General features: G+C 47.6%; 2 protein-coding genes and 1 long non-coding RNA gene across 5 annotated transcripts in view; 2 read left to right on the top strand and 1 right to left on the bottom strand.

Moving 5' to 3' along the window:
- Positions 1-11,897, bottom strand: part of LOC130542797 (uncharacterized) — a 14,290-nt gene extending 2,393 nt beyond the window's left edge. The window contains exon 1 of the long non-coding RNA XR_008957632.1: positions 6,339-11,897. This is a non-coding gene — a long non-coding RNA (uncharacterized LOC130542797). The remainder of the gene's footprint in view (positions 1-6,338) is intronic.
- FEM1C (fem-1 homolog C) overlaps positions 4,739-25,824 on the top strand; it is a 75,123-nt gene continuing 54,037 nt past the window's right edge. Inside the window, exons 1-2 of one of the 2 annotated variants that reach the window (XM_057307447.1) lie at positions 4,739-4,882; positions 12,566-12,676. The gene's annotated coding sequence lies outside the window, so the exon portion shown is untranslated. Of the gene's footprint in view, positions 4,883-12,565; positions 12,677-25,824 lie in introns of those variants that run through there. The other variant, XM_057307448.1, reaches the window with a different exon arrangement.
- TICAM2 (TIR domain containing adaptor molecule 2) lies at positions 4,795-25,824 on the top strand. Of its 2 annotated transcripts, none has more exons than XM_044387338.3 (2): positions 4,795-4,882; positions 21,789-25,824. In XM_044387338.3, exon 2 carries the CDS (start codon positions 21,848-21,850, stop codon positions 22,550-22,552), a length of 705 nt encoding a protein of 234 aa, XP_044243273.2. In that variant the 5' UTR covers positions 4,795-4,882; positions 21,789-21,847; the 3' UTR covers positions 22,553-25,824. The 2 variants fall into 2 exon arrangements, with proteins under 2 accessions (XP_044243273.2, XP_057163432.1); XM_057307449.1 differs by lacking the exon at positions 4,795-4,882 and adding an exon at positions 12,575-12,676.

Here is a 25,824-nt window from a genome sequence, read left to right as displayed (position 1 = left end):
GGACGCCTGGGTGGCTCAGTCGGTTAATTCTCTGCCTTCAGCTCAGGTCATGATCTCAGGGTCCTGGGATCGAGTCCTGCATTGGGCTTCCTGCTCAGTGGGGAGCTTGCTTCTCCCCTTGCCTGCTGCTCCCCCTGCTTGTGCTCTCTCTCTAATAAACAAATAAAATACTTTTTAAAAATGATATAAGATCTGGGATGATTTTATCTTCCTTAAGAGGTTTTTGTTTCTTTCTGCCAAGTGCCTGAGATCCTTAGGAGTCTGGAACTTAGGCTTTAGATTCTCTGTCCCCCTCCAGATGACCCTCTGCACTGCACTCTGCACCCCAGGCCAGCTTACAACCCTTGGACTCCAGTCTTTGGGTGGATACCAAACCCAACTGTTGCCTTTCCAACTCCAATTGTTGATGAAACTACAACTCTGCCTCTCCACTAATTCCTCTAGACTGGCAGTCCATCACGAAGGCCAAGTAGCTCTGGCACTATTTCCTGAACTCGAATCCTCTTCCTTAATTTGACCTGGTAAATCCTATCTGTTATGTCTTCAAGAAGACGCTTACTGTGTTTCCTCATGTTTCATCTTCAGTGAGGACATTGGTCCAAATGACCTCTTTTCTCATCACCACCTCCAGAAATCCAAGGTTACACTTGCTCATGACTAAGACATGTAACCCCTGTTCATTGATTCTCCACCTCACCCTTGGGTGACTCAAGGAGTTCCAGGTGACCCCCAGATGATACATACACTTTTATCAGCGAGTGACTCATCTGTTCATTCAACAATGATTTTTTCAGCACCAAGTATGTTCTATGCTTTGTCCCCAGAAATAGGGATTCAGGGATAAACAAGAAATTACTGTTTTGTTCCAGGAGACAGACGTGTCAGTTTTCACATGAGAAGTGTTTAACCTGGGGTAAACCCCTTAAAATGATTTACAAGATTTTACATATATCTTCAGTCTTCTGGAGAGTTTGTGGTTTTCATCACATTCTCAAAGGAGTCCATGACTCAATTAGTTTTAAAGAATCACTGTTTTGTGTGATATTAGAATAATTTTGTTTTTTTCATATCGACAAAAAGGTTTAGAGTCTAAGCCCAATTTCTTATTTATTCTGCATTGTGGGATTTGGAGGGGTGGGTGTGATTAGCTTTAAATAAAGCTTTCTACCATTCAGTAGATGCTTGACTAAATGTCTGCTGTGTGCTGACATAAATGTGATAGTTTCTATGCTCAAGGCATCTGGGCACAGACCCTAAACAGAAAATTACAGTATGTTACCTGAAAGTAGTAGTTCTCAAACATTGATGATGCAAGACTCAGTTAGTCTACTTGTAAAATATGGATCTTTGTCAGGTTCCTTCCCCTGGCCCTGAGACTTTGATTCTGGAGTGCATCTTGGAAATCCTCCCAAGGATTCTGATGAAGTGCTGTTAGTCCACTGGTCTACTGCTCACCTCACATGAGTCCACAACCTCGGGTTGGCGGAGCTATGGGCTTTCCCCATTTATTTCCCCTCAAGTTTGCAATTTTTATTGCCATCACCATTAGGAATGGACTTTTTGCCATCCATTGCAAGCCAGTTGGCTCTCTCCAGCAGCGGAGCTCCTGGCTTTCAGTGTCGGCCTCAGCCTCGTAGCAGTGGGGCACCAGCCAAGTTGGGGGAGCTGGCGGGGAGTTGGGAGATCCAAACAGCTTCTGGCAAGAATGCCACAGGCTCCCACTACTGCCCACAATTTGCAGGGTTTTTTAAAAAAAATGAATGATTCTCAATTTGTTGTTTGCCTTTGGTCAATTTCCAGAGTCCTCAAATGATTGTTTTGACGATTTTTTCCAGTTTACTCTTTTCTCGGTGGGGCGTGCAGTGGCAGCAGTGAGATTTGACATCTTCACTCCATCATCACTAGAATCCCACCTATCCCATTTTGTCAGGTCTGAGATTTGATTTTACCCCACTTACCATCTAATAAATTAGCCTGTTCTGTTTCATACGTGCTGGCAGAAAACACCAGACTCCCAGCACAGAGACAAAGGACTTGGTTACCCATGGCAGAGCAATGGGCATTACCATCAGCATATTTGCAGTGGTTCCTCTTGCTCACGAGTCCTGTGGGGGTGACACGACAAGGCTTAGGTGGGTGCTACACACGCAGTGGGTTTGTGTGACTTCCGAGGAACACAGAACTTGAGGAACCCACCACTTTTATAGCAAGCAGTAGGCAAGCCTGTTCTTTATCCTGGAGGGAGACATCACCTCATGTCTCAAGGTGGCTCACTATAAACACCAGCCTGGGAAATGGCTCAGACGAGGAGTAGTCGGGGTCTTGCGTTCTTGACGTACCCAGCAAGACACGGAGAAACATGAGAGACACATGACAACTGTCTCTCCCAGCTCATTTTACCCAGTTTATTGGAATGAAGTTGTTCATAATATCTTTCATCTTTTAAATTTCTTATGATCGGTAGCAGTGCTTCCTTTTTCCTTCTAGTATGATTCGTGTCTTTTTGTCCCTTTTTTTCCTGAGTAGTTTTACCAGTGGCTTATTAATTTTATTAGTCTTTTCCAAGAACCATCTTTTGCTCTTGTTGAACCTAGGTTACTTTTTTCTACTTCTCTGATTTCTGGTCTTATTTTCATTATTTCCATTTTTTTTCCTCTATTTGGATTTCATTTCCTGTTCCTCCTCATCCCCCTGTACGAATTTCTTGATATGGATGTTTAGAAAGTTGATTCTTTGGCTTTGTTTTCTAATATGTACTCTTAAAACTAGAAATTCCCCTTGAGTTATATTTTTAGTTATGTCCCACAAGGTGTGATATGTGGTATTTTTAGTAACACCCAGACCAAAATATTTTATGATTTCTGTTGTGATTTTTTTTTACCCATATGTTATTTTGAAATGTGTGATTTAATTTCCAAACATAGGGGTTTTTCTAGTTATCTTTTTGTTTTTCACACTAATACCTAGGTCAGAGAACTTATTCTGTATTTCAGTCTTTTGATTTGTTTTGATTTTTCTTTGTTGAGATGTGCTATGTGGCCAAAAATATGGTGCAATTTTTTTAATGTCTGACTTTGTTAATGTTCCCTGTGTACTTGAATATGTGTCCTGAAGTTGTATGGGGTGCCATAATCTATGTATGTCAATGAGGTCAAGTTCATTAATCATGTTCAAGTCATTTCTGTCCTTACTGAGTTATGTGTGGGTATGTTGGGCATAGGTTAGATATCCAGGGAAATGGTTGAGTAAGCTAAAGAGGTCAGAGGCTCAAGACCTTGAAAACACCAGCGTTTAATGCCAAATGCTTCAGGGGTGGGAAGCCACAGGAAACACATTTGACATGTGGAGGAGCCATCTCTTCTCTGGTTTAATTAGCACTCCTACCCACTTTGTTTATTTCATTCATTCATCATTACCAATGAACGGATCTTGAGTTTCCTTGCTTATTCTCATGTTATTGTGTTTCTTTTCGACTAGACTGCATGAGGACTGGAACCATGTGTGTCTTCTTGACACTATATCCCTCCTGCCCTGTACAGAGATGATACCAAATATTTGTGACGTAATGGTGCTTTTTCTTGAAATGTATACTTGATCATTTGGGGAGAAAATGAAAGTAATTAACTCATAGCCAATTCAACACATTTTCTTAGTACACCACGTGAATATGAAGAACAATGCAAAATTTGGATCAATTTAAAATATAAAATGGAACAACTCAAGTAAGTTTGCCCTTGACACTGGTGACTCAGGGTTGATTTCTGCATGCCACGTGCGTGGTGAATGGGGAAATGTTTATAACATTTGTCCTTAGTGGTATTTCAGCGAAAAAATTGAAAAGCACTGATTTGAAGAGTTGTCAAATGAAGTACAGGCAGAGGAAACTTGGACAGGAAGTAGAGACTGCGTGAGGATTAAAAAATGGAGGTGGAGAGGATTTGTGAACTGGGTTGATAGGGTATGCCTAGGATTGGGGGCTTGAGGTAGATAGGGTAGAATTAGGTATTTGGCTTTATAAGGCTTTTTATGCTTTTACTTGATTGCTTTCTTCTCCCTCCATATTCAGCGAATTCCAGTTTGTTTCCGTTGGGCAGAAGGAACCCTGGAGAGGAAACTGACACGGTGGCTCTTTCGCAGGGATGTGGCCGACGACAGCACTAGTCAGTGAGGGGGCCCCCAAAGGGAAAGGAGAAGCCACAGGGCAGCCGAGGACCGGGGCAGCGGCAGGACCTCGGGAAGGGTCTAGGGTTTGGGTAAGCCCGGGGTTTGCTTCCTTCGGAGTTTAGGGGCTCCTGTCTGGGATGCGCGAAGGCAGCGGCTGCAGCCCTCATCCCAGCACCCAGGTCTGTGCGGAGTAGACACACTGTCGTCGACGGCACCCACGGCCTCCAAGTCAGGGTGTCCGGGGACGTTAAAAAGCAGCAGCAGCAGCGCAGGGAGCGTGCCTATTTGCCTCGGTGACAGTGCCCCCGCGCCACTGCCGTTCCTCCGCCCCTTCCGGCCCTCTCGTCCTGCGCAGAGACCCAGGAAGGTTCCTGGGACCTGCTGCCGCGGGGACACCCTCTGCGTGCCCGCGTCCAAGCGCCTACCGCAAGGAACCTGACCGCGGGACCAGGGCACCGCCCCCCCTCGCCCGAGGCGGCGCGCGGGGGCGGTGGGCGTGGGCACGCGAGGGGCGGGGCCTGCGCGTCGGACCCGGGCAACCTCCGTCACGCCTGCGCGCGGGGGCGGTGGGCGTAGGCACGCGAGGGGCGGGGCCTGCGCGCCTTGACCGGCACCGTCCGTCCCGGTGGACCCCGGGAGGTAGCAGCTGGTGGGGTAGTTCACGCGGGAGAGGAAGACGAGGGAGCCGCGGGGCCGGGCGCTGGCCGCCGCTGTGCAGGCGAGTACCGGGCGCCGGGGCGGGGGGGCGGCGGGGCAACGGGACTTGGGGCAGGCGGGGCGCGCCTGCGTCCCTTCAGTGTGCGCTTGCCTCCTTCTGCCGTGAGAGTCCGCGCAGCCTTCTGCTTTGCTTCTAGTTTCCCTTTGACCAGACAACCTGTTTCTGGGAAAACCTCAGAACAGAGGCAAGTGGCCGAGAAGTTCTGCGTGAGCCTCAGCCGGACACACGGAGCCAGTGCTGAAACTTTCGGTTTTGGTTTTTGTATTTGGCTGGCGTCTTGGCCAAAAGCTAATTTGGATAAAAGCACTTTGGACTGGCAGCTGTGAGCTAGTTTTCAGGCAGTCAACTAAAAAGGAAAGCAGTCTTTAAAGGTATGATGCATTTTAACGCTTGAAGTAGTGTGTTGATTATAAATGGAGTTCAGTAACTATTTTATACCTCATTTCTATCGGAAAGTAGATGAGCAGGTAAAGAAAACTGCCTTATCTCCTTTTGAAGCACAGTAAATGTCACTCACGTGTCCAGCTGTAGGGAACTTGAAATATAATTTACGTTTAGGCTGTGGAATCATTGGCACCTTGTCTGTTGTCATTTGCTCCTGGTGGTGTTTTTATTTATTTAACCAGTATCTGCTAATCAATCTCTTGTCTTTAACACCCCCTTGACCAGACGTCCCCTTCTAGGTCCCACTCATTTCTTTGTTCCCCTTTATTTAAGAACAAAACAAAAAACCAGCTCTTTGAATGAAAGACTTGCTTCCAAGGTTCTAGTTCCACTCCTGTTCCCTCCTGCATCCTCCGTCTCAGGCTGCCTCCATCACCCTCGTGGCACTTGGGAAGTCTAGGGTCTGTGCAGGTTTTCACGTGACATGACACGGTTGGTTGCTCCCTCGTCTTCCATGTTTTTTCTTCAGTTGGCTTCCAGGTCACCACATTCTCCTCCATTCCTTCCTTCTCCCCGGCCCCTCCTCCTGTGTCTCTAGGTTTCTGTTTCTTTTCCCAGCCACTGAATGTTAGGGTGCCAGCCACAGCGCTCAATGCTTGGACGTACTCTCTTTCTAGCCACACTTTCTCCCAGTGCAGTTTCCATCCCAAGCCCTATTCCCTGGCTGTAAATAACATCTGTAAGCTGGTGACTTCCAGCTGTTTCGCTTTATTTCTGTCCTGAGTTCCAGATGCATATTTCCATCTGTTTACTCAGCATCTCCAAGTTTTAGTCTGATGGGCATTTGAATTTAGGATGTCCAAACACACTCGGTGATACCACACACCCCCAGTCCTCCCTTCTCCTTTCCCCTCATAGACCTTCCTTACCACATTAAAGGTTATTGCCATCTTTTTAGCTCAGACCCAGCATCCTAGCATCCAGCAAATTCTGTTCACTCTACCTTGAAAAGATATCTCAAATCTGACCACATCTCTATCCCTCTCCAACAAAAACTGTAATTCCCTCTTACCTCAATGACCGTAAGTCTCTGATTTGATCTTCCTGCTTCTGCTCTTGTTCCTCTATGGTCTCTCTCCAAATAGCAGTGATTTTTTAAAAAATATAATCAGAACTTTCACTTCCCTTCAAAACTTTCCAGTAGCTTCTCATCAAAATCATAAAAACCAGACTCTGAACGATGGCTTCAAAGTCCTGTGTGATAAAAACTTCTCTGATCTCAGCTCTCCCCTTCGCCCTTGCTTACTCCACTAGTGACAATGACCTCACTGCTGTTCTTTTTGCCTGCAGTGGACCTGGGGTTGACCCTCACAGGCTGTTCACTTCGCTCCCCTCGCTTCCCTGTTTAAATACTATCTCAGGGGTTACTGCCTTTTTGACTATTTTAGCAGCCCTTTGCTCCGGACCTTTGGTGCAGTATTTCGCAAAGCCTGTGGCACCTTTAAACCCTTGTTGGCATCTAGGGTTCTCTAATATTAAAAATGCACAACCATCTTGGGCCTCATTTTGATAAGACATACAGTTTGCTGTTACATTTTCCGCGTTTTTGTAAACTGTGCTTCCTGATTTGGAGAAGATTTGCCCTTTAAATATAGAAAATGAAAGAAAAATGGTCACTTTGCGGAAAAGAATGTGCAGTAAATTTTGTGTGTGTGTGTGCGTGCAATTTCTTTGTTTCAGTAGGAAATGATAGTCTCTCATTTGGAGGTTTTTTGAATGGTACCAGGAATAGGTAGGTTTGTTTTTTTTTTTAAGGTGTTATTTATTTATTTGCCAGAGAGAGAGGGAGTAGTAGCAGGCTGAGGGAGAAACAGGCTCCCTGCTGAGCAAGAAGCCCAAGGTGGGACTTGATCCCAGGACCCTGGGATCATGACCTGAGCCGAAGGCAGGCGTTTAGCAGACTGAGCCACCCAGGCGGTCCAGGAATAAGTAGATTTAATGGGAAGAAGAAGAATGAAGGCCCTTGTTCAGGGAATATTATACAAGTTTCTGAGTTGTGTGGTGACGAAGCCACTGTCAGAATATTAAGATTTTGTAGCAAATTTCAGGTCTTTTTTTACAATACGTGGGGATACAAGCGAAAAACGATATTTTTATCTTTAGAAAAAAGGCCTTTGGGGGATAAAAGACTGTTGAATCTTTAATGCTTCTTTCTCATCTTCTTCCCAAGGAACTAGTTCTGTGATGACGTTAGTAGCATGTGTACCTACCTTCCCTTCTTTTAAAAGAGAAGACAGAGAGGCTCTCATTTCAGGATTGGGATTTCAGGTGCTTGAATAAATATGTACAATGGAGGATTAAATAAGCATTTGAAATGAGGGCGTTTGGAGTACGGAACAAATTGAAGATACGAACAGGTCAGTTAAGGAGAAGCCAGGAGTGAAGTTGAAATCAGAACACATGGCACAGGCTGCCGTGTGTTGTGTGCTCAGTAACCTGGAGCTGCCCAGCAGCCGAGTCAGGAGGCCTCACGGCTGAAAAAGCAGGTGCCCGCGGAGATCTGTTTGTGTGTTTTTGTTTTTCTACCTCACAGAAGCAAAAGTTTTTACATTTGTTTCTGTTGTTTTATAAGTGACTAAACATTTACTTGCTCTAAGGACCTGTTTTCGGTACAAGGGAGGCACATATTCTGCCTTCTAGTGCTTTACGATAAAGTAGAAAATTGGAGGAACCCTGTTTTGATTTAGAATGAGCAAACCTGGACTCTGGGGAAGTTTATATGTACATTAAACAGCAGGAGATCAAACAGTTGATCATGGAGAGGGGCTAAACCCATCTGGAATGCGCAGGTATGGCACATAAGGAATATACCGTCTGGACATCAAGTTAACATGACTTCTATTTAAAAATACAAAACCTGGAAAACCATTTTTTTTTATTTACTAAAAAGCGTTTTTCTTTACAGATTGCATTATCATTGTAGAAAAAGAAAATACATATATATATAGAGAGAGATGCATATAGGTATATGTATAGTCACACATCTACGGTACCCAGATAACCAGTGTTACCTTTTTAGTATACTTTTTAACCATCTATTTTCTCTACAGCTTGTTTTGCAAAGCTGAGATCATACTGTATATAAGATCAGACTGTGTGGTCTACTTTTGTTCACTTATGATGGAAATATTTTCTTAGGTCCTTCCTGAAAATGTTATCTCTAGCAAACATTTTTAATGATTTAATTGGATTCAGTCATTCAAACGCTAGGGCATAGTTTATGGTTCTCCTTCGCCAGTGTTTGGATATTTTGATTCTTGACCTTCAGTAGAACTTTGACTAGCCAGTGATACTACGTCCACGTTCTCTAAAAATGAGAAAATAGAGTCCTGTACCTCAGACTTCAGAATTGCAATGATACGTCCCCATGGATCCTGTGACAGGAGAAAGCTGAGCTACCTGTGGAACTGAACAAAGAGACCATGTGTAGGGAGCTGGAGGAACAAGGGGAGAGACGTGCGATGAGGCTGGAGCCCATCATTTGCCTTATTACGACCTTTGTGGGAGGTAACTAGACTTTTGGGGTGGTCACTTTGTAGGGCATAGAGATGTTGAATTATAATCCTGTACACCTGACACTTGCATAATTCACAAAAATTTTTTATTCTGAGAGCAATAGGACACCCTTGCAGAGTTGTAAAGGGGAGTAATGTGATCAGACGGATGTGTTTGTAGAGATCACGTTAGCTGCTGAGCGGAGAAAGGAGCAGACTGACCAGGAGAGCATGTACCAGACCAAGTGGGAAGCAGTGTGGTAGAAAGGTGTCGATCCAGAGCGAAAGTGTGGTGCAGAGGGAACGTGGGAGGACTTGGGTTGTATTCTGGGGGTTGAATAGACAAGGACTTGGGGAACAGCTTAGAAGTGAAAGCATAGGAGGAGAAGGGAAGGCATCGGGGAGGCCTCCAGGTTCTGGCTGTGGTCACCGGGCAAGTGATGGGGCCATTTACCATCATGAAGTTTGGGAAGATGAGGCGGCAAGGAGAGGCCAGCAAGGAAATTGGAGTGCTGGGTGATACATATTCTCAGAGATGGGAGCAGGATATTATGGGCATCCAGAGGGGCAGTAATTCACTCAGCCTGGAGAGAAAAGAAGATGCTTTCTGCCACATATGATGCTTGGGATGTGTCCTGAATGTACCGTATTTACATTCACATCATTTTTTAAAAACACAAACATAATGGCTCATTTTAAAAAATCCAACAAGGTCTGCTTGGATTGGCTGGTTCCTCTTCCGGTTGAGTCAGTAATTTACCTGATAGTGATGATGATGGTGATGGCAAAGAGCTCTCTGTGGAGCTGGCTCTCTAAACCTAGAAGTCCGCGTTCGTCTTATATTTGGAACGCCGTCTCATTCATTCAGAGGCTCTTGAATGCTGACAGTACTCTAGATCCCAGAGACACAGCGGGGAACGGGGCAGATTTAGTCGTCGTTCCGGTGGAGTTTACATTCTAGGGGGGAAAATGAGAAACTAAGCAGATACACATAAGCATCATAAGCCGTAGTTGTGATCAGTGCTCTGACACCACGGTACAGGGTGCCGGGCTCCCATAACCCCGACCTTTCTAATTCAGGCCTGGTACCTAAAATGAAAAATGCAGGCACTGGTTCCCTTTGACCCTAAATAAATAACCAGTGGGGAATATTTAACAGTTAATCCTTGTATTTAAGTTGGCCTTTGCTATCCTTATGGATTCTGCCCAAACCCCAAAAGAAGAAAATAAATACATGACGGCCGATTGTCAATAATGTTATTTCAGTATAAGATCGAGTGGCTTCAGATTCTACTTACTGTATTCCTGAACTCACTGAATACCCGAACGGGATTTAAAAAGATTTCCAGTGTAAAGAAGTCAAAGAAAAGTCCACGTGTTCCTCCTCTGGCTGGCATAGGCGCCTGTTCTTTGGCATCCTGGCAGCCTGACGGAGCTCAGCACTCCCATGCTGTACGTAGTTCGGGGAATTGCTGTAGTTGAGCAAACTTTTTCTGGAATGTGCTGAACAGTAAATATTGTGGGCTCTTATGGGCCATACAGTTCCTGTTGGAACTACTCAACTCTGCTTCTGTAGCATGAAATTAGCCCTAGACAACACATCAGTGAATGTGCCTGGCTTTCTCCCAATAAAACTTTATCTACAAAAACAGGTGGCGGCCGCGTTTTGCTGCTGACCATTGCCGTAGTGTCTTGTGAATGTGGATGCTCTATCCGTCACGGTTCAGTTGCCGAGAACAGAATCTACTCCGGCCAGTTGCAGCAGGAAGCTCTGCATTTGAGGATATTACAGGATTTACAGTATCGGTGGGACAGTTGAAGAGCTAGACTCCAGGTTGAGTTTCTAGGAACACCTCAGAGCCCCACTTAGCAGCCTCAGTGTAGGGGGGCTGGGCTTCTGCCCTGGAAGCAACCTGCCAGCTCCTGCATGTCCCCTGCTGGAGCTTTAATGACTAGCTGACTAGCTGCCTCCGGCTCCGCCTCGCTCTCTGTAGTTAGCTCAGATGTAGGAGTTCATCTGATTGGCAGGGCTGTACCTTCCCGGAGCCTAGGATATTCAGCTGGTAGCCCTTGTGATGCAGGGGGTACAGGCAGGTCCTGCTAACAGGAAGTTGGAGCGGATTTCGGATGAGCACATCTGCAGCGGCTTCACCTCCAGCCTCTCCCCAGTCTTTGCATACTCACCTTTCCAGAAAGTGCTAGCAGCAACCGGACGCAGTCTCCTGGTATCTCCCGGTATAAAGCAGCTACCCCTTCTGGAAATAGAAGGGCAGGCGCTCGCTTTCTCCCCAGGAGTCCTGTAGGTCACAGCATCATCACAGGCCTTATCGAGGGACCCAGCACACTCAGGAGTCAGATGTCCTCTCTCCTCTCCTGGAGAGGGGGAGAGTAGGGGAGACCGAGCTCCCCAGCGACCAGGAGCCTAACAGCTCAGCTCGAAGAAGCTCACATCCATATCTGTCATCCTCTCTCCACGAGCAAATTGCCTCCATCTCTGAGCATTCCCAGTTTCTCTCTTCTTGAGATCTCCTCCTGGCCCTAAATTCCCTTGTAGCTGCTGGCCTCTTCTCTCCTTAGCGAGGCTTTCCCCTTCCTGACGCCCCCACCTCCTGTAGACTGTTGAGCACACTGCCGGCCCCTTTGGTGATACCTCTGTAATTGCTCCCGGGGGTCCGTGAGGTGCTAAGTGCTGTGGGCACCGACCCCTGCCTGAAGCCCTCTCGTCTTTAGGCTCCCGGTCCCATCCTGGGTCTGATTTCCCTGCTGCCCCGCCTCGTCCAGCCCCCCTTCTGGCCTCAGCTGTGTCTTCAGCTCTCTGCTCTCCTTCTGCGTATTCCCAGGTGCTCACGATTTCATTTCCGGAGCCCCGGACCTACATGTGTGAGTGCCTCCTGGGCAGCTCCTCTTCTAGGTCACGGGCAAGCTCCCTGTGTCACAGACCGGAGGAATAGGTCACCCACCCCCACCCGGTTCCCATCAGCGAATGGCAGCACACCCACCAGGTTACACAAGGCACCGGCTTGGGAGGCATACCGGCTTCTCTGTGCGCCCCCATGACTCCCTGCATATCTTTGTGTCCCCCCGTCCCTTCTTTGTGCAGTGCTCTGTGTCCTCTCCTGGGTTACTGCCACAGCCTCTCCGCGGTGGTTCTCCCAGAGTAGAGCTGTAAGCGCCCCTCTCCCAGGCCTGGTCTCCTGCCCTGCAGCCATGTGAAGCCGTCCTGATCAAGTCAGATCGTGTCTCTCCTACTCACCCCTGCCAGGGGCTCTCTGCCAGCACAACCACCTCCAGTCCTGGGCGCCTGGGTGGCTCAGTAGGTTAAGCATCTGCCTTCAGCTCAGGGCATGATCCCGGGGTCTTGGGATCAAGTCCCGCATCGGGCTCCCTGCTGGATGAGCCTGCTTTTCCCTCTCCCTCTGCCCCTCACCCTTGCTTGTGCTCGCTCACTCTCTCTCTCAAATAAAGAAATAACATCTTAAAAAAACAAACAAACCCGAAAGTCCTCAACAGAATATGTCAGGCCCCTCACTCGCTAACCCTGTGTATCTCCATCCTTACGTCTCACTGGTACCTTCCCCCCTCCTGCCCCCACGTACGCACGCTTGAGCCATATAAGCACCTAGTGCGAACCGATGCTAAGGTACTTCGCTCTGCGGTGCCTCAGTGGTTTTGCAAGTGCTGCTGCTCCTGTCTGGAGAGCGTCCACCTCCCTCGGCCTTACTCACGCAAGTGTCCTCTGCGGCAGGGGTCCCTCCTGAGCGCTTCTGCAGCGCCCCTTTCCTGCGTGGAGCACCAGTGGGTGATCGTCGACTGATCCTGGCTTCACGTCGCTAAAACCCGGATGTCGGGGTGCAGAGTAAGTTTCCCACAACCCTTAGTTACTACTAACCACGAAGCTTACTAATGAAACAAGAGACCATTGCTGTTACGTGTATTCGCCACAAGGTGGCGCTGTTCAATAGGAAAGAAGAAGGTTCCTCGCGGCCGAGGGATTTAAGCCCTGGATGCCTTCATCTGAAATGAGTCCTATTTCAGAGGCAATGAGTTCAGCAGTAAGGTTTTTCTGGGGTAACTACATGGACAGACTGAGAATTATATACGTGCGTGCGTTTTATTCTCAAATTATTACCGATCCTTATTTCACTTACTGCGGTTTGAGAGCCTCTCTTCCCACGTAGTCCAAATGTTTTTAAAAAGCACCTATGAACTCCTAATTCTAGGGCAACACACTCTTCAGGAAGGTTCTCGGTTCCGAGTGTGGTTTCTACTGAATGCGTACCACTTTCGCATCACCGAATTCAAAACGTCAGTCAAACCGTCATAAATGGGAACCAGCTGTATTACTCTGAAGGCTTTCACCTAACGGGCAAGGACCACCCACATTCGGGGGGGGGGGTGGTCTGCTTGACTCACAGTCTACCCCTTTACGTGGTAATCCTGTCTAAAAAATACCTTCCCAAGCAGCATCTGGATGGGCGTTTGAGCAACAGCTGGGCTCAGCCAGGTAGACACAGAAAGTTAACTCACAAAGATCTGGGTGAGAAAAGTCAACTGAGTATGAAGGAAAAAGTTGCAGTGGTTTTGCATGTAGCCAGGGACAGGGGGACTAGAGATCTGATGGCAGTAAGCACCCCAAGGAACCCCTAGGCCGTTTCTGAGAAAGAGGGGCTGTCCTGGGATGGGAGCCACTGGCTGCTGTCCCGAGCTCTCCTCCTGCCTGGGACGTCTTCTGCTGGGGGTCTTACCGGCACTGGGGCTTGGAAGGAATAATAACCTTGGGGACACAGCAGTTTCCATCCTGTACCGTTTATGTTTCAAAAGGAGGTGGAGGTTTGGGACAGTCCCGAGGAAGGGGTTTGGCTTCCTATTTGACTGAGACTGTTGAAGCGGTCAGAAAGGAACTTACGCCAATGTCCCCTGCCGCACCCATGCACCCACCCCTACCTGTCCTGTCTTCTGCCCTCTTTCATTTTCACTGGGGAACACGGTCTCTTTTCTCCCCCGCAAAGGCAGACCTCTCCCTTTGCACATTGGATCCCCCCGCTTGCCTCCATGGGCCAACCCTCCAGCAGCCCTCGTCTGTCTTTCCAGCATCACTGAACAGCCCTCCTCCACTAGCTCTTTCTCCTTAGCTAACAGTCATTTTTTTTTAAAGATTTATTTACTTGAGAGAGAGAGAGCAAGTGAGAGAGAGAGAGAGAGAGCATGCGCACAAGCAGGGGGGAGACAGAGACAGAGGGAGATGCAGGCTCCCCGCTGAGCAGGGAGCCAGATGCGAGACTTGATCCTGGGACCCTGAGATCATGATCTGAGCCGAAGGCAGACACTTAGCCGACTGAGCCACCAGATGACCCGTAAACAGTCATCTTTATAGCAAATGCTCTTAGGGTACCACACTTCCCCCAAACTCTTACCCCGTTTTTCTCCTTTTGTGGCAAAATGTTTCCAAGTCATTCTCTGTACTCAGTCTCAAATTTCGTTTTTCCTTCGAAGCCCGTCCAGTGAGGTTTCCCCTCCCTCTCGTGTGGCACAAGTCCCCTGAAGCTGATGTTCCCTGACCCCACACACCCTCCATCCATGGCTCCTTAGGCCGCCTGGCCCATTTTGCCTTTGGAAGCGCTGGAAAACCATTCCATGCTCCCTTCCCCTCGAACCTCTTCCCTCCCTTAGCATCTTAGCACCACTCTGCTGGTCTCCTCCCACCTTCCTCACCACTCACTCTCTCTTCGTTGCTGGTTCTTTCCATTCTTGACCCTATAACTCTGGAGTGCCCTAGGGCTCAGCCCTTGGACCAGTTCCTTCTTCTGTCTGTACTCCCTTAACAATCTCGTAAGTCTTTAGGTTTTAAATACAGTCCATACACTGTTAAAAGCCAATTACACACCTCCGGGCTGGCCCTCTCGCCCACACTCCTGACTCTGTATTCTCTGCCTACTCAGCTTCGGGAGCAAATCCCGTCCCTTCTACTTCCACAATGCACCCCAGATCCAGCCACTTACCACGTCTGTGTGCCCTGGGCCAAGCCACCAACCACCACGGTCCTCCTGGGCTCCCACAACAGCCTCCTCGCTTGTGTTCTTGCTTCCCTTCACTCTGTTCCTGGCGCGACCGAGGGCTCCCGTGAAACAGAAGTCCTATCCTGTCGTCCGTCTGCTCAAAACCTTCCCCTGGTGGCTCCTGTCCATTATCTCCTCCCTCCGACGCCTGCTTACGAGCCCCACTGCACCCCCAGCTTCCGTTCCTTGTTAGGCCCTCTCCTGTCTCAGGGCTGGGTGTTCTTCCTCCAGATGCTCCCACAGATGACGACTTCCTCACCCGGGTCTTATTTGGATGCGTCCTTTGTTCCCTGACTGCGCATTTAAAAACACCTCGACAAAACTTTCTCCAACAGTCCTTATTAGCCTTCTCTTCTTTATCTTTTTTCCCTAGCACTTAACCACTTTCTCATGTACCATACGAGTGTGCGTATGTGTGTGTGTGTGTGTATAGTGTTTTATAGTCTATTATACATTACATATATTTCCCTTTTTTTTTTAAAGATTTTATTTATTTATTCGACAGAGATAGAGACAGCCAGCGAGAGAGGGAACACAGCAGGGGGAGTGGGAGAGGAAGAAGCAGGCTCATAGCAGAGGAGCCTGATGTGGGGCTCGATCTCATAACGCCGGGATCACGCCCTGAGCCAAAGGCAGACGCTTAACCGCTGTGCCACCCAGGCGCCCCCATATATTTCCCTTTTTATCATCCATCTCCCTTTATCAGAATTTAAGCTCCATGAGAGCAGGGATATTTTCTGCTTTGTTCACTGCTGAACTTAGGCTTCTAGAGTGTTGTAGATGGTTAACTACGTATTTGCTGAATGAATGGATTCAGACCGTGCTTTTCTTTCCCTCTTAAGAACACCAGGCTTCCTCTTTGGAAAGTTGTTTGTGTTTTTTCAAGTTTTTTTATTTACTTACTTTTTAGTAAGCTCCCCGCCCCACGTGGGGCTCGAACTCACGATCCCGAGATCAGGGGTCGCACGCTCCACCACCAGCCAGCCAGGTGCCCCTGTTTGTATTTTGTAGATTCAGCCCCAGCGTATCATCACTTACACATCCTCAGCCCGCGGTCCTGAGGGGCGGGCCCGAGTCTAGTGAGAGGGCAGCCTGAATTTTAGAATTCATAAGCATCTAGAACACAGCTCTGGAAGTACTACGGGTTTTTAAAAATAAAAGGCAGAGAGTTTCTCGAGGATGCCATGTGGACGACGTGGAAACGCTTGGAAGAAGAGGGGTGATCAAGCCGCCCCCTGACGAGTCTAAAGGAATGCTCTCTGTCTCTGTAGATCGATTTGCATTTTCTGGATTTGGGTATAAGTGGAATCAGAATGTGTACTTTTTTTTGGTCTGGCTTCCTTCATACAACATAATGAGTTTGGGATTCGTCCACATCAGTAGCTCATTCCTTCCTGTTGCCAAACGGTCCTTCCACGATAGGGACAGCGAACAGACTTTCTCCCTTCCCCTCTTGGTGGCTGTTTCTCATGTCCTCCTCATTTCTATAGACTGGTGATTGTATCTAAAGACTTGGTTGGAGGTGGGCTAAACGTTTTTGGCAAGACTCCTTGATACGTTATGCTGGGTACGTCATACCGAGCTGCATCAGGAGGCACAGACCGTCTGGTTGTGATGGGTAAGGCTGGGCATTCGCTTGAGGGCGGCGAATCTCTTCTATCTTTGAATTTTGTGTTAACATTCATCGTATTTTCTATTTCAGATGCGTTGGTTTTTACTTTGATTTTTTTTTTTTCCAATCTGTAGCTATGCATTTTTTTTCAAATTGCTTTACTGTCACGGCCTTTTTCCATTCCACATTCTCTGATTTTTTTTCAAGCCTTTCCACCATGTTCATCTGATTTGGTTTTGATCGTGTTTATGCTATTCGTTGCCGTCTCTGTTTTTTCCTAATGGTGTTGGACCCTTGATTCATCTGCAGTCTCTCTCCGTGTAATTCTGTTCTCCCAGCTTCGATGTTCTCATTTCTTTGGTTACACATTCTCTTTAGGGTGTGCTAGGGCAGCGCCCCCCAGAGTGGTTGTCTACGATAATACGAGAAGCACGCACCGAAGGTAAACCGCGCAACTTCCTTCATGGAAAATGTCCCGCAGGGACGCCTGGCTGGCTGGTCAGAAGAGCATGCGACTCTTAATCTCAAGGTCGTGAGTTCAAACCCCATGTTGGGTGTGGTGATCACTTAAAAATAAAATCGTCCCAAAAGAAAGAAAGCAAGCAACTGTCTTGCTCTGAGAAAAACGTCCGGTGACCTGAAAAGCGTACTTAGCTGATGTGGTTATTTACATGCTGGCACCGTCTGTCTCTGCATCTTGTCCCGGGCTGGCGCCAGACCATCCAGAGACCCGCGTCTTGTCCCCGGACTGCACTGGGAGTAGCCCCGTCCGAGAGCCTACACACTGCTTGTGTCAGTTTTTCTCTAGCTCCCTTGTTACGTGTGTAATGACCGTTAACAGCTGCCAACGTGTATGAGAACTGTTCTCAGCCATTTTGATCTTCATAAAAACCCTCAAGGTGGATGCTGTAATCGTCACCACTTGATATATGATGAAACAGAAACACAAAGATACCAGGGACTTGGGCTAAGTCACAGTATTTTTATAGCAGGGTGCTGGGATTTACATTCAGGCAGGCAGATTCCAGAGCACATAGTTCTTTTTTTTTTTTTTTTTAAGATTTATTTATTTGAAAGAGAGAGAGCAGGTGTGTGCACAAGCCAAGGGAGAGAGAGAATCTTAAGCAGACTCCCCGCTGAGTGCGGACCCCGATGCAGGGCTCGATCCCACAACCCTGAGGTCGTGACCTGAGCCGAAACCAAGAGCTAGCCGCCCAGGTGCCCCCAGAGCACAGAATCTTAATGAAATTGGAATTTTTTTGGTCATTTGCATGCTATCTTTCTTTTTTTTCCTTTAATATTTATATATTTGAGAGAGAGAGAGAGCGCGCACACAAGCAGGGGGAGCAGGAGAGGGAGAAGCAGGCTTCCCGCTGAGCAGGGAGCCCAATGTGGGGCTCGATCCCAGGACCTCTGGGATCATGTCCTGAGCTGAAGGCAGACGCTTAACTGACTGAGCCACCCAGGTGTCCCACTGTTATTCTTCTTAGTGTTTGTTTTCATTTCCTGGAGTCTGTACGCTTACTTGCCAAGAATGCCCATCGATCACTGTTCTTTTCACCTTACTCCTTTTAAATGCGGGGGATCCTATTGGGGCCCTCTTTGGCTAGATACAGGGTGGGTACATTCTAGACTCTCTTTCCTTCCTTATCTAGGACGTGTTGCTCTTCCCTTCAGAACTTCAGCTCAAGGACTCCATTCTGACAGGTTGAGTTTTTCGGCAGAATTGTTGCCCCAAGAGGCTGTCATTAGTTCTGTGGGGCTGTCGTCAGTAGCGGTAATCAGTAGCTTTGGTCTTAGATCTTTCCTGGGCAAAGGGTGGAGGTAGGGATACCATTTTATCAAGTTCAAAGCATACACACACTCAGGTTTCAATCTTAGAGTAATTTGGCCAAATCTGTCATTATTACAAATGCATTTGTCCTTTAACGTAAAAATCCCATTTGGGGAAGTTATTCTGGACGTGAACTTGCACACCTATGAAATGACTGTTACACAAAGCTGTTCTCTGCAGCATTGTTCGTAATAGTAGCAGACTGGGAACAGCTCACATAGTCGAGAACAGGGAACAATTATAGTACAATCACGTGGTGGAAGATTTTGTGGCAAAGAAAAGGGAAGAAGTTATCACTACTGTGGAAAACTCTTTTGAGCTTAGAGTATTAAAGGGAAAAGCAATGTATCTCTGTCTCCTGCTGTTTTGCAGTAGGGGTGTGTGTTTTTTACACATACATATATATAAACGATACTTTTTTATGAAAAGGAAAGAAATCTTTCATAAACAGTGGAAGGATCTAGAAGACATTAATGAAAGTGGTCACCAGTAGGAGGCCATGGGGGCAACAGGCGGGATGGGGAAGACACGGATGGAAGTGTGAGTTTCCAGTATAAACGCTTTCAAAGTCATTAGGTATTTCAGCCACTACCTTTTCTTAAAAAGTAAACGAAAAAATGTATACCCAGACGTCTTCATTTCTGTGACCAGTGACCTCGTGTGCCTCTCCCTAGCAGCTGCCTTCACGCTTCTCCCATTTCACAGAGGGGAGGAACGCGTTTTTGCCCTGCATCTACCTGTCCCCGACGGGGAGGGGACCTTCCAGAGGCTTCCTGGCCTGCTTCCGTCAGCCTTCCATGCCTGCCTTGTGTTGTGGGAAAGGCCTGTGGTAGACGGCATCAGTGGCTCAGCAAGACCACAGTCCTCGCCCGTCCTTCCAGCCTTGAGGCCCCAGTCCCGGATGGAGACCATTTGCCCATCTAGGAACCACTGTGGTGCTCCCAGAGGCCGCCCTCCAGGTCACAGCTTTCCACGTCCCTTCCCCGTGGCCAGCTCCTCACTCTCTGCGTCCACATGAGAAGCTTATAGTGAAGTTTGTCACTCACTCTCTCCTCTCTGGGCTGAGGAGGAGGGCTCGGGAGGGCGTGGGAACAGCACCGTCATAGATTTCCAGAGGCATTTGCTCTTTTTTGCTGACCAGTGTTTAAGAAAAATGAGACCTAAAGTTGCAATTCTTTCCTTTTTTTCTTTGCGTTCATGGGAAGAGATTTCGTGAGTCTGGCTTGACACATCATTTTTACCCCAGTAGTTTGGGACCCTTTTTATGACTCTCTGTTGTCGTACTGCACGCGTACTTACCTGCAGCAGCCAGTGATGAAGGTGCTGGTCTTAAGTTGGTTTCACAAACTTATCTCAACAAATAAGTGAAGGTCGTTGTAACTGACACTGTAAATCGTGTCTCCTGAACGCTTTCACCATTTTTTTGAAATCGTTCTATCGTTGACATACAGTGTTGTGTCAGTTGCCAGCGTACGACATAGCGATTCAACAATTCCATACATCGCTCAACATTATTATTATTTTTTTTATACAGGAGAAGCTGCTTTCTGCAGCTTTGCAGGATAACACCTTTTTTCGTGACACAGGAGAGTCAGCAGAGAATCCTAACCAGTGACGAGAGTCCGAGCTCACGCGGTTTTGTTATGGGATGTACGTGTTACTGCTGTAGAGCTCTGCTGTAACGTAGCTCTTGGAAGCTGTTGTGTTGCACTGTGGAGTGGAATCGGAGGTACAGACGTCATGGATTCCCGGCGCTGGCCAGCAGTCCCCTCACTGTGCAGAGGCAGTAGCAAACCCTTTCACGCCTCGGGAACATCCGAAAGACGTTTTCTGTGTTTTTCATTGTCTTTTCTTCCCATCCCAGTTCTTCACCATTTTTTGCTGAGCGGTTTCTTCTAACCTCGAATTATTGTGGTGCATGTAAGCTGTGTTATCTATGGCTTGATGGTCATCAGCCTAATTAAATTCTTGCCTTGAACTCTACTCTTTGTTCATGAACAATAAATTTAAAAACCTCTGGAATAGAGCCCCCCCCCTTTTTTTTGGACATATGAAACCTGTCTTTATCTGTTCTAAATCTTCTACCCTTTGATGAAGAATCCCTCTTGAAACTGCCTCTTTGGGGTTCTGTTAACAACATTGCCAGCGTCATCTGAAGATTTTTTTTTTTTAAAGATTTTATTTATTTGACAGAGAGAGAGACAGCCAATGAGAGAGGGAACACAAGCAGGGGAGTGGGAGAGGAAGAAGCAGGCTCCCAGCGGAGGAGCCCGATGTGGGGCTCGATCCCAGAACGCCAGGATCACGCCCTGAGCCGAAGGCAGACACTTAACGGCTGAGCCACCCAGGCGCCCCTGAAGATTTGTTTGAACTAGATTCCTGTGAAGCACTTTTCTTTTGCAGCTGATCTCATTCTTCCACTCTGACTTGAAAATTTTTAAAATAACAGAAGGCAGGGCGCCCGGGTGGCTCAGTCAGTTAGGCGTTCGACTCTTGATTTCAGTTTGGGCCATAATCTGGGGGTCGTGAGATGGAGCCCCACTCAGCGGGGAGCCTGTTAGGGATTCTCTCCCTCTCCCTCTGCCCCTCCCTGCTCGTGCTCTCTCTCCCTCTCTCTCAAAAATAAATAAATCTATGAAATAAAACAGCAGAATGGAGATAGACTATAATGATTCTTTGTTGATTTCACTGGAGATCAGTAGCCTTTGTTTCCAGATTTCACTCCCAAATCCAGAAGTTAATTTTTCCCGAGGTGAGTACTCAGTTTCCTGAAGCATTCCCAGGATTAGCTAAAAAAAGATATTCCTTACTTTTCACAACCCTTACCGTAATCACCCCACCGCCCCAACACGTGCCTGACCCCTGACACGGAGAAGAGCTCCGAGCCATTGAACCCCCGACGTCATTTCATTCGACGTTTCAGGTCTTCTCTTTGTGCTGACTTCGTCGAGATGTCAGCTCGTCATCTTGGTATTTGTCTTCTGTTTTGTGTTTGTGTTTGATACAGAAGTAAGTTGTATATTTAATATTTGAGTATTCTGTCGCTCTCGACTTTTCCTGTTTCTGGTTTACACAATAACTTGGTAATGAAGAAGTTGGATTTAAACTCCATATGGACAGACTGGCGTGGTACCGTCTCGTCTCCCTCAAATACCAAAGAAGTTGGCTGTATTCTGGAGGCTTCTAGCGCTCACAGAATACCGTGTTAGATTTCCGAATGTCTCCTGTTACATTAAACTGACTCTCTGTTCAGCTCCCCCTTGACCACCCGTGGTAGTTCTCGCGAAGCTCACAGAAGACGAGGGATTTCCTTTCCCCAAGATCCGATTGGCATTTCTTTCTTAGGACCTCTATATTACAATCTCTTTGAGGCTTTCGGGTTGAATGAAAAAAATTTTTTTTCCGTTTGTCACGTTTGGATGACATTTACAACACTCGTCTGCTTTGTTATTTCTTCTCTTTGTAGAATGAAAAGAAATGTTGAGAAAGAAGTAACGCTGTCCTCCTCTGCCTCGGATATTTGTGATGGGTGTTGGGAAGTCTAAAATAGACCCCTGCCCTCTCTCTCTGTCCTGGGGAAAGAGTCCCGGGGTGGAAATGAGTCAGAGGCGCCAGGAGTCCGCTTCCAAGAAGCCCGACGACCTCCCCCTGAGCGATCTGGCCGAGCCTAGCCCCAAGGCCCTGGCGCCCACCGGGGAGGGCGAGGGAGCCGAGGACCGGGGAGACACGTCAGAGGAGGAAGAGGACGAGGTGTTCCTCAAGTTCGTGATCCTGCACGCGGAGGACGACACCGACGAGGCGCTCAGGGTCCAGAATGTGCTGCAGAATGACTTCGGCATCAAGCCCGGGATCGTCTTTGCCGAGATGCCCTGCGGCCGGCAGCATTTGCAGAACTTGGACGACGCGGTGAACGGGTCAGCGTGGACCATCTTGCTCCTGACCGAGAACTTCCTGAGAGACACCTGGTGCAAGTTCCAGTTCTACACGTCGCTCATGAACTCGGTGAACAGGCAGCACAAGTACAACTCGGTCATCCCCATGCGGCCCCTCAACAACCCCCTGCCCCGCGAGAGGACCCCCTTCGCTCTGCGAACCATCAACGCCCTGGAGGAAGAGAGTCGTGGCTTTCCCACCCAAGTCGAAAGAATCTTTCAGGAGTCCGTGTATCAGATCCAGCAGTCTCTGTGGAAGGAGACGAAAAGCAGCGTGCGAAGGCAGGTCATCTCCTGAGACGGAGCCCACAGCACGCGCCTGGCTCTGTCCGGCGAAGCCGACCGCTCGTGTCCGCTTGAGAAAGCACATTTCTGGCAAGAAGTTTACAGAATTTTACAGAAACCCGGGAGCTCAAGCAAGATACGTTTCTGCAGGACACCGCATAGACTTGAGGTGCTTTTCGATATTCAGATAAACTTGAGATTGTCCGAGTTTCAAGAACGTTCGTCTCACGGTTGTCCCGGTCCATGCGTATCACGCAGGGTAGCCTTAGCTCATATCCTTGAACTTGGACTTCCTGAGAGTCGTTTTACAAAGACGATGACACTTCCATTGTGTTGGCAAAGGACACGCGTGAGAGGAGGTCCCCGGGAGATCTGACCACCCTTCCTCGGGAAGCCCCTCTCAGAGATGTCGCAGCAGAGCGTGACTCCTAGCGTCGCCCAGAAATACGGAGAGCCCCACGGGAACACTTAGCCTGTTGAGTAATGATAAATACGAAATTAAAGGCCAATGTGAGAATGGTGGGGCGTTTTACAAGAGGCCAATGAGCTGTGTTTTTCTTTCTGCTGGAATTGGGGGATTTGGAGGCAGTGCCACCACGGACTAGCCACGCATTTGATGGCGTTGCGGTTAGGGGGCTCCGGGGAGCCGTGTCGTGAGGTCCCCTGGAGCCTCAGGCTCTTGTGACGTCATCTGTAACTAGGGCTTTATGTGCATGGTGTCTGGACAGTGCATGTGTCCCTGGCTCTGTGTTCGCCGTCAGCTCTCTTAGGGCAGCCTTTAAAAATTCCTCTCACTCGCAGGAAGTAATTCGCACTCGGTGATCAGAGCAGCCTGACCGTGTGCATGCACGTGGGCGTGTGTGTACGTCGTAGATTATTCGCAGACTTAGGATGGAAGTAGGAGATGCGTTCTGTGGCCTCCTCTTCCGTGGCCCACACTCACAGCACACAGAAGAGGCCCACGCGGCCCTGTTCCTTCCCCTCACGCCCTCCTGCCCCCGCTGAGGCTGAAGGGGAGCCATCAGGGACAGATGGGGGGGCGGGGGGGACACACAGGGTGGAGTGCGGGTCATGTCATGTCGTAAGGAGGAAAGCGCCCGGTGAGGGATCAGGAGACCTGGTTCCCGTCCAGTCTCTGCCGCTGGGGCTCAGTGTGACCTTCCCCTCCTTTATCTGTGAAATCAAAGGCTTGAATTGATGGAGCTCCAAAGGGCTTTTGTCCTCTCTCAGAATGTGAACAACTAGGCACCAGAAAAGAGAACAAGCAAAAAAAAAAACAAAAACAATTTTGTAATGTGATGTGTAATAAGTTGCAAGGAGGCTCGAGCTAGGCTCCCAATGAGAGGCTATGCTAATGTGTTGACAGCATAATTGATTTGCTCTGCTCTCTGTTACACTTTTATAGTCCCAACCAAATTACAATACTTGCTTACTCAGATTCTTTTAAAATACATTTTCTGTAGGGATTGTTGAGCAAAGACGTTCTGCCTGATTTTTCTCTCTCGGTGTCTCCTAGTCCTGGGGTCTGCTCACATCTTTCTGCATCCACCTCTTCATAGCCATGACCGAATGTTCCACGAGGAACTTTTCCCAGAATCCTGCGAGTAAGTCAAACCTCCTCCCTTACCGGTACTCCTTGAAGAAGAGATTGCTTTCATTGCGCGGTGACATTTTCTTTACTTAAAGTCCCTTTTTGTCATAGTATCTCACTACTCCCTTTTTCTTTTTCAGTTTAAATAATAACTTTTCTTTTTTTAATCATGTGGCTTCTTTGTATATCTCCGATTTCATACAGTAAAAAAACATTAACTCACCCTTCCTGCTTACTACCAATGCGGGAGCTAGGGATGCTGGATGGTGTTTTTTAAATAAATGTTTTTATTCATTACCCTTGACTACACTTGATTGTTTCCAGCTCCAGGGAAGACTATGGAAAAGTATTTTGAAAAAAAGCCATTAATCTGTACTCCTCCATACAACACCAGGCACAGTGTCTCCTTCAATCTGGAGTGAAATAGATTTTTTTTTTAAAAGATTTTATTTATTTATTTGACAGAGATAGAGACAGCCAGCGAGAGAGGGAACACAAGCAGGGGGAATGGGAGAGGAAGAAGCAGGCTCATAGCAGAGGAGCCTGATGTGGGACTCGATCCCATAACGCTGAGATCACGCCCTGAGCCGAAGGCAGATGCTTAACCGCTGTGCCACCCAGGTGCCCCTGGAGTGAAATAGATTTTTGGTGATGAAGAAAAATGTGAAGTCCTGAATAACTGTGTATGTTGAAATTAACTGCTGTAAAAAGGAAAATAACCAAGATGACAAGAAGTCAAGGTGTGGCCTTAGTTGTATGTTTGTGTTTGTACACGTATGTATAGATTAGATTTACACACGTGCATGTGCGTGCACACACACACACGGAAATTCTATAGCATTCTGCCACACACTGGAGAGCTTCCGTGTGGAGGGCTCTCTGGGCCTCATTGCTCACCTGGAACTTCACACAAGAACCTGGGTTATGCCTAACAGGTTGGTTAGGATTCTTCCAGCCGCAGGAAACAGAAAACCCAATGCCACATGACCCACACCATAAGGTAACAAGAGGTCCCCTAAGGTTTGGTGTCTCTGAGTTGTCATTAAAAACCCAAGTTCTTGGGCGCCTGGGTGGTTCAGTTGGTTAAGCATCCAACTCTTGATTTCGGCTCAGGTCATGGTCCCAGGGTCCTGGGATCAAGTCCTGCGTTGGGCTCCTTGCTCAGCAGGGAGCCTGCTTCTCCCTCTGCCTGCTGCTCCCCCTGCTTGTGCTCTCTTCCTCTGTCCAATAAATAAATAAAATCTTTAAAAACAAACAAACAAAACCACCCCAAGTTCTTATAAACAAGGAGATATTATTCTACCTTAAAAAGAAATAAAATTCTGAGACATGCTCCAACATTAGATGAACTTGAAAACACATGAAGTGGGGAAAAAAACAACAACACAGACACAAAAGCCAAACACAAATGCTATATATATGATTCTACCCTATGAGGTACCTGGATCAGGTGAATTCAGAGCCACAGGAAGAACAGAGGTGACCCCGGGGTTGGAGGGAGGGAAGACGAGGGAGTCATGTTTAATGGCTATAGAGCTTTTGTTTGGGGTGATGGGAAGGTTCTGGAAATGGATGGTGGTGACGGTTGTACAACATTGGGAATGTTCTTACTGCCACTGAACTGTATGCTTAAAATGGTTAATTTTAGGTTTATTTTACCACAGTAATAAACAGAAAAACCCAGGTTCTTTTCA

The sequence above is a fragment of the Ursus arctos genome, unplaced genomic scaffold (genome assembly GCF_023065955.2).
Source record: "Ursus arctos isolate Adak ecotype North America unplaced genomic scaffold, UrsArc2.0 scaffold_5, whole genome shotgun sequence".
Taxonomy (NCBI): Eukaryota; Metazoa; Chordata; class Mammalia; order Carnivora; family Ursidae; genus Ursus; species Ursus arctos.
Note: the sequence above shows the minus strand (reverse complement) of the source record. Positions and strands in the feature narration are given on the sequence as shown.

Coding starts and splice junctions, on each gene's coding strand:
- TICAM2 (XM_044387338.3), top strand. CDS start 21,848: ATGGGTGTTGGGAAGTCTAAAATAGACCCCTGCCCTCTCTCTCTGTCC.